This window comes from Cryptomeria japonica, chromosome 7 (assembly GCF_030272615.1).
Source record: "Cryptomeria japonica chromosome 7, Sugi_1.0, whole genome shotgun sequence".
Lineage (NCBI taxonomy): Eukaryota > Viridiplantae > Streptophyta > Pinopsida > Cupressales > Cupressaceae > Cryptomeria > Cryptomeria japonica.
This window is the reverse complement of record NC_081411.1, coordinates 589,599,871-589,608,487: the sequence shown is the minus strand read 5'-3', so window position 1 is coordinate 589,608,487 and position 8,617 is coordinate 589,599,871. Positions and strand designations below refer to the sequence as shown.

The window sequence follows — 8,617 nt, the reverse complement described above, 5'->3', positions numbered from 1 at the left end:
GCTCTTTAACCAAATTGTCCATTACTTCCCATTTATCAATTATCACAACCAATTTCCCTACCTTCATCCAAGCCCTCTACTCATGTTCATCATTCACCCAACTAAAGGCTCTAGCCTCCGCTTCAAGAATAGCTTTGAGCTTGTTAATATTTTTTCATCACCACGTCAAATTGAATCAATAGCCAAAAATGAAATAGTTCATGTTTATTGAACCCCTCATACAATTCTTAAACCTTCGCCACAGAAAGGGAAAATTCCTCCTTAAATAAATTATTGCAGAGGGGGGATTTAGGTGCTGGTCAAAGGGGGGATGGGGGATAAGATTATTTGTTTTCAAAATTATCTAGAGCCAAATTAGACCCAGTAGGCCAAGAGGAGGTCATATCCTCAGAATCCTCTTCGATAATGACCATTTTTTGAGCCATGGTTTCACCAACAGGGGGGTCCAAAGGGGTCATGGCTTTCACATTTCTTGAGGGATTAACCCTAGTAGGCACCTTTTGAGGTTTATTAGCAGCAACAACCAAAAGACTAATAGGAATCTTGACACACAGATCCAGACCCGAACCAGATTCAAGGGGGTTAACATTAGGGCCAACAAAAGGGATTAAACTCTAATGAAACTTATAGAGACACAAAATTAGCTCTTGATGTAGGGGAATGGAGCCCTTAGACTTAACAACCTTGACAAATTGGGAGATGGAATAAAAAATCTAAAAGGGAAAATTCATCCTTACCCCATGCCAAAGGTGATGGAGCATCGAAGAAAATTAGAATGAAACCTTTTGAAGTGGCGGTTGAGAGTGAATAATTTCATCAATAGCACAACCCTGTCCTTCCAAACACCAAGAAAGTCCTCTCTTCTAAAGCCACTTTGGTTGCAAGCCACCTTCTCACTCGAGCCCAGAAACCTTTTGAAATATTCCTTATAGTTCCCTTTTAGCTTCTTTTGGAAATTCTTTCCCTTTATAGGCGGCACCATCACCACAACAATAGTCTCCATCGACATAGTAAACTTCACCTTCCCCACTTGAACATCATTTTTCCAAGACCGAGAAAACTCATAAAAAACCATAGGGTCGAAGCCCTTCATACCCTCCACATAATTAGATAAATCACCTTCAACAACTTTCTCCCAAAGGGAATCATTTTCTTTATACTTTTCAAAGGAATTTGGATTTGTTTGGATTAAGTCTCCCTCCATCTTAGAAGCAGAAAACCTAGAGCCATGAGCCAAGAAAGTTTTACAAAAACTAGAATGGAAATAACCCTTCTTAGAGGCGGTAAAGCATATATTACTTTCCTTACCATTAATAAAATTTGTCCACCTCGAACAATGATAAAAGTACATCGTGGAGAGGAAATCAAATAAAAAGATAATTTTAAAATCTTTGAGCTCCATGGAATTAGATGTCCTCATAAAAAATGACATGTATTTCAACAAGGAAATCGTGCAGACCCATCTAAACTTTAATGTCCTTGGTGATGAGGCCTAGTTTGACAAGCCTATATGTGGCCTTGTTGCCTTCCCTAAAACCCTGTTGAAACATAATGTATTAAAATGTGGAGGTGACACTTAGGAAATTACAAATGATGTTCTCTCTCTACCACCTAGATTTGGTTGTGCCTTGCAGCATCATAATAACATTTTTGGAGTCCCCTTCAATAAGATTTATAATATTGTGTTAAGAAAATCTATTTTCCATATATCCCTTGCAAAGTGAGGGATTCACTTTCCAAATTGTCTTAGGTCTTTGATGTAGGGGAATCGTAGGTTTGACAATAATCTTGCATCACCCAAAAATATCCTTGATATTTATTTATATATTTATGTATTTATTTTTAAGCCCATAATAATTTCCACTTTCCATTGCTCTATTTTATCATTATAATTCTAGATACTTAATTCTAGAATCATTACTAGAAACATTAGTATTCAATCTACTTTCATTATTTTAATTATCTAGTGGTTGTATGATCTTTGTGACAAAACATGGTTGTATTCATATATTATTGGTCCTAATAAGATTAATGGTATGAACAATATTGAGATCCATTATATTATTCTCATAACATTCATTGTAGAAGGTTCCCTTCAATACATTGAAGGCTGCATATTTAATCTCATAGTATGTTTTGCACCACCATATGGCTAACACTAATTATTACTAAGGCTAAAGTATGTCTCTATATGTAAGTGTAACTCCTAATCATTTAGAATCAATAAATTAATGATATAAAATTAGAGGAAGATTAGAATGGTCAATTTTAGAATAAAACCTTTGTATATGAATATCATGAGAAAATTCTTTAATTTGTGCGTATTGTTTATCCTATGCCGTTAAGGTCTCCCATTAAAATCCCATGAAAAAAGGCTATATTGTACTTCACTAGTGTGAATGAATAAGGATCAATTTTATTATTCACTATTTTATTGTGTTTCATTGTAAGTATTGTGTCTTTGGCTATATGATTGTATAATCCTTAATTGTATCTTTTGCTCATTACTACATTGGTGAATCACATGATTTATTAAAAATGTAGCAAGTTTCATATACCTTACCAACACTAGATTAGATTTAGATGTTTTTAGTGACCTATCTCTCAAGGTTTATGAATATGATGAAAGATGTGTGATACTTTGAATATTTAAGATATCTATTCTATTTGAGTTTAGCAGAAATGTTTTGGATTAGCAAAAAGTAGTTGTCCATTGCCACTTCTTTTAAATAAAAATAACTTCCAATGAACTATTCCTTAAATTTAAAAGAAAATTAATTATAATAAATCATATTCATAAATAATATTTTAAAAAGTGGCAAGGTGGAGGTTTTCTCCTCTCCGCTCTTTCCTACCAGCGCCAGCACTGAGCGGAGATTGTAACACTCTTTATTAATAAAATACCACTTATGCCTTTTTACCTAAAAACAAAATAAAAATAATATTTTAGAAAGATAATATGAAACATAAATTACTAAATATAAATAAATTTAATTTTAAAGTCTTTAATGTCAACACGCATTTTCTTATATAAATTTATTTGTAATGATGAACAAAGCCTTGCTTAGTTAACTATTTCTCAAGCCAATAAAAAAGAAAATGTAATAATTGAAATATCTCCATAAATTTCAGTCATACAAAGTAGAATTACACTTGTTTGTGAGTCCATATAAAGATCGAAGGTGACAATAACATCTGAACTCTCTCTTATCATGATAAAAGCAGAAAAAAATGTTTAAAACAATTAAAAAATTACATAAAATGTTCATAACCATTATTCACAGATGTTATTCAAGAATCCCAAGATTGTCCAATAATTGAGAAAGCTTCAATTTTCCAAGCTTCAATTTTCCAAGTGAAATCATAGATATAGATATATATATATATATAAAATGATGAACAAAACCCTTGTTAACAATTTCTCAAGCCAATTCATAAACATCATGTAATCATCTGAATATCTCCGATAGATTTCAGACATACAAAGTTGAATCGCACTTGTCTTTGACTCCACATAAAGATTGAAGGGGACAATAATATCTGGATTTGTCTCTTATCATGAGTAGCAAAAAGAAATTGTTAGACGCAGAAAAACAATAAAAAATTACTGAATGCCTATATTCAAGACTCCCAAGATTGTCTGAACAGTGAAAAGGCTTCAAAATGATGCCCAGACTGTATCCGAAAGCTTCAAATTATCCATGTTATTCAAGACTCCCAAGATTATCTGGACATTGAGAAAGCTTCAGAATGATGCCCAGATTGTATCAGAAAGCTTCAAATTATCCTAGAGTTGGGAAAATCCAGCCAGTGGAGCTGCTCCTCCTGGGTTATCTGCATAACAACAACTATTAAGTTAGATTCAATCCCTCATCAAGCACATTAGAAAAGACAAAAGAACAAAAGAATGCTGTAGATATATACTTAGCAAATAATAATCTCCCCCTTCTTCGAGACCATGCAAACTGAATCCCTGCTCATTTGTGTGGACGATTTGGCAAGCAGTATCCACCATGATCACATTCGGACCAAAGGCCTCCCTCACATTGATAGGCCCATTTGGTGCTTTATATTTCATACCATTAATCGTTACAGTTAACAAATCTTCATTCCCATAACCCACTCTTGTATCTGCAAATACCCAAATGTACATATATAAAAAAATCCAATTCTGTAAGCGTTGTCATACAAGACAAGATACAATTTCTGTTGGGTTTGTAATTTATTTCTAGAAGTATGGATCTAAATAAACATAACAATGCATTAATACTGACCAGGACGAGCTTCAGTTAGGGCAGAAGGGATAGCAGCTTCATGGCTCTGATAATGATCGAATGAGTAGGATTGCATTTCAGGCAGCAGAAACGAAGAATAATCTTGTGGAAAAGATGATATTGCGGAATTATACTTATATGGGTATGTTGTACCTCCACTCAGTAACCCTCCTTGATGCATGTTAATGTGTGGATCAGCAGAAACTTGTTGAGTTTGCTGGATTTGCTGATTGGCAAATGAAGAATTAGAAGCTGACAGTGTGGGAAAACCTGATTTTTCCATGGCTTGAATCGGATTGGTTGTACTGGTTTGAATGGGATTGGCTGTATTGGCTTGAGTGGGATTGGGTGGATTGGTTTGAGTGGGATTGGCTGTACTGGTTTGAATCGATGGTGAAATTTCATCTTCATTTTCTTTAGTAACATTAAGACGGCGCTGTCTTTTCCTGTTTCTGGACTTCCTGTTTTGAAACCAATAGAAAACATTAGCGTCTCCCACTTCTCCAAACTCCTGTAGGCGGGTTCTGATCATTTGTATTTCGGCTCTGCTTGGATTATTGTTCCCAGAGTCAAATATGGACTCCAAAATATCGATCTGTTCTTTTTTAGGGTTCCATCTCGCTTTCGTTTGTGGGTTCCTCTGCTCGATCTGTGCTGCTCCGCCTGGGACAGGAAAAAACATAGAAAAAAACTTAGATCCAGATCCGCTGGGAAAAGTTGACAAGAAGTCTACCTAACTGCAACAAACTAAAAAAACCCTAAAACTCAGCCTGTATTTTATTCAGTACATTTTAAGGTTGAATAATATTATTATTCTATGTATATTATATAGAGAGAGAAAAGGGTTTTGAAAGGGTCTTAATTCCATTACAATTTGTCATTTAGGTAGATGGAATGGGTTTACAATGAAGCCGTCCTTAGATAAATAGAACAAATAATGTCAGATATGGGATAAACAAAACAAATATCAATGTAAAACTTTGGGTTTCAGGTCCTGTAAAGCCTGTTTATCTTTATCAAAAACAAAGCAAATATCAATGTAGTCTAGTTGTTGAGCATGACAATCAAAAGGTAAAAACAATAAGGATCTTGAAAATGCAATTTAGGTAAGGTTAGACCTAATGGTATTCAACTTAGCATCCTTATTCTAGTGTAAGATTGGGAAGCAGATTTAGTAAGACCTTTATTCTTAAATGATGAAATCAAGCATAAAATATAAAATCAATTAGATTTAATTATTGAATAGTAGTACAACAAAGCTGAATGAAATAGAAAAGTCTAAATTAAAGAATATTAGTGCAGTGAGTGGGAAGTAAATAGAGAGTCATAGAATAAATACATTTTCTTATAAAAAAATTATTCAAATTTATTTAATATAATCTATGAAATAATAAAAGTTAAAATATAATAGATGAAATTTTTTATTACAAGTATGAGATAGATCTGTATCACTCTACTTAAATATCACACTATAACAATTAAATAGTTAATAGCAATTTTATACCTGTCTCTATTCGACGGTGATGAATAGTTATCCGAGCTTGTAGATTTCTGAATATAACAATTTTTCTTCATAATATATTGGATCACACTAAAAGATCCATCATTAAGATGATACTAAAACCTTATTTTTAATTATCAAAATTCATCTTTGACCATTAAATCAAACATGATTTCAAAATACTAGATATATATTCTCAGAAATAGCAATCTAACAATCTAATAAATGTATAACAAAATGATTTATTGAAAATTCAATAATTTCAACCTAGACATACAGAAGAAGAAAAATTTAAAAATCCCAACTCTACATGTAACTATTACTAATTCCATATAAATGAATATTACAAATCAAGTTTCAATGCCAGTGGAACCTTCTACAAATAACTATTACTAATTCCATGTAAATTTTTACTACTTACTAGATAGATCTGTACTGTACTTAAATATCACACTCTATAACAATCAAATAGTTAATATCAATTTTGTACCTCATCTCTATTAAAAAATGATGTATGGTTATCTTGCCTTACCAATTTTAGAATCAAACTATGTGAGCAATTTTTCTTGATTAATGTTTTGGATCACAGTACATAATCCATCAAAACACGATAAACAAATCTTATTTTTATGGTGGCTTTAGAATACGAGATATGCATTCGACATGCAAAATAAAAAAAACAATCTCAACTCTGCAAATAACAACATGGCTGTGTGTTTGTGTGTTTTCTGTTTGCTACTATTTGTTATTAGGGTTTTAGGATCCCTTCAAAACCTGTTTTCTCCTTAATCAAAAACTATTACTAATTCTAGAGATCTCACAATCTAATAATTAAATAACCAGATGATTTAGTGAACACTCAATAATTTCAACTACAGAACAAAATCAATCTAAACTCTACAAATAACTATTACTAATTCTAGAGATCTGACACTCTAATAATTAAATAACGAGATGATCTACTAAAAACTCAATAATTTCAACCTCCACATTAAAAAAATGAAAATAAAAAAATCTTAACTCTACAAATCAATGAATCTAACAAATCAAATTTCTCAAACTTTTCATTGCATACCCAAAAAAAAAACAAGAACAAGAGAACAAAATGTAGATGCAAAGCAAGCCAACCTTGGTTGAAGCTTGGATAAGTGCTCATGGCAGTCCCCTGATCTACTTTGAACATATCAGTCCAAATCCTCTTAGAACCCATTTTCACCCAGCAAATATGCCCAACTTCCTTTATGCTTATTCTATAACTCCCAATTCCTTCCACGATGAACTGATAAGCACAACACAATTGCTTCAAACTGCTTCCTCCTAAGCCAAATTTATAGTGAGATAGCAAGCTCAGATATGGTTGTCCTAGGGCTTGTGTAAAATTCCAACAAGTTTGACCGTATTGGGGGAATAAGTTTGACCGGTTAAAATTTTAGAACCCTTTTAACAAATTTGACCGCTTGAATTCCATATCCCTCGTAAAGGAATCCAATCTTCTAGGAATTAAGGTTTGTTATCATATTTTTTCACAAGAATGTACCAAGTCAAAAGAATTTTCAACTTTGAAACATTGTATGAATGGTTTTGTGTTTGTAATTAAGGTTGAAATTTGTGTAAATAAAATATAAAATTGTTATTGGTTGTCCTATTTTACGTGAATTTAAAGATAATTTTATTGCTGAATGGAAAGGTTTCACTTCATTCTAGCATTCACATTCATCTAAACTTTTTTTAATCTTCTAAATTAGTTGATTTTACTTTTTATTATACATTTGGAGACAACAAGGTTTGTTGAACAAAATGAATTCTTTTTAGAGTTCCTCCAATTAAATTATTTAGTTATCAATGTTAATCTTATGGGTTGCTAATTAATTTTATAATAATGTAACATAAATGATTTTTTTCTAGAGTCTATTGAAGTGGTTGATTTTTTTATGTTATTGTGGACAATAGGACTTGTTTGTCTTATAGTTCATAAATAACATTTTACAATATATTATTTACAAATAATCATAATTAATTTTTTGTTAGAAACAATGTGACAAAAAATGAAATTTTTCTAAAGTCCTCTAAATTGGAATTTTTTCGTTTTTTCTTTCGAGACAACAAGGGTTGTTCTTATAGTTGATTTTATAGTTAGCAATTAAATCTTTACAATATATCATTTACAAATAAACATAATTTTTTTTTAATAAAAACAATGTAGTACAAAATGAAAATTTTGTAGAGTCCTTTAAATTGGTTGTATTTGTTTTTGTTTTTTGGACAACAAGACTTGTTTTTATAGTTGATCTATTATATTGTTTACAAATAATGAATTCTTTTTTTTCATGAATTGGTTAATTTTGTTTTTACTTTTTGAGACAACCTTGTGAGTTGGTAACTAATTTAGAAATAATGTGACACAAAATGATAATTTTCTATATTCTTCTTAATTGGTTGATTTTTCAGGACAACAAGGCTTGTTGGTTTTATAGAACATTGGATTCCTCCTATGAGCACATTGGATCAACAATCATGTGAGGGTTTGAATCTTGGTAGACAAAACAACAACAACACCACCACTTAACCAACATACTATGGGAAGAACAAAAAAATTTACAATATAATAATTGCAAATAATCATAATTTATTTTATTAAAAACAATGTGGCACAAAATGAATTTTTCTTGAAGTCCTTTAAATTAGTTGTTTTGGTTTTGCTTTTCTAGGCAACAAGAATTGTTGTTCTTATAGTTGGTCTTATATCTGCAAAATTGGAATTTTCTAGAGTCCTCTAAATTTGTTGTTTTTTTTAAATTTTTTTGAGACAACAAGACTTGTACTTACTTGTCATATATAGTTG

General features: G+C 31.6%; 1 protein-coding gene across 1 annotated transcript; it reads right to left on the bottom strand.

The window, feature by feature from the left end:
* Positions 1-3,373: 3,373 nt before the first annotated feature.
* LOC131049656 (WUSCHEL-related homeobox 9) lies at positions 3,374-7,062 on the bottom strand. The gene is made up of 4 exons (XM_057983725.1): positions 6,904-7,062; positions 4,275-4,937; positions 3,925-4,131; positions 3,374-3,834 (listed from the first exon to the last, which is right to left on the bottom strand). The coding sequence occupies exons 1-4, from the start codon at positions 6,983-6,985 to the stop codon at positions 3,788-3,790; spliced, it is 999 nt and encodes a 332-aa protein (XP_057839708.1). The 5' UTR covers positions 6,986-7,062; the 3' UTR covers positions 3,374-3,787.
* Between the last annotated feature and the right edge of the window lie 1,555 nt (positions 7,063-8,617).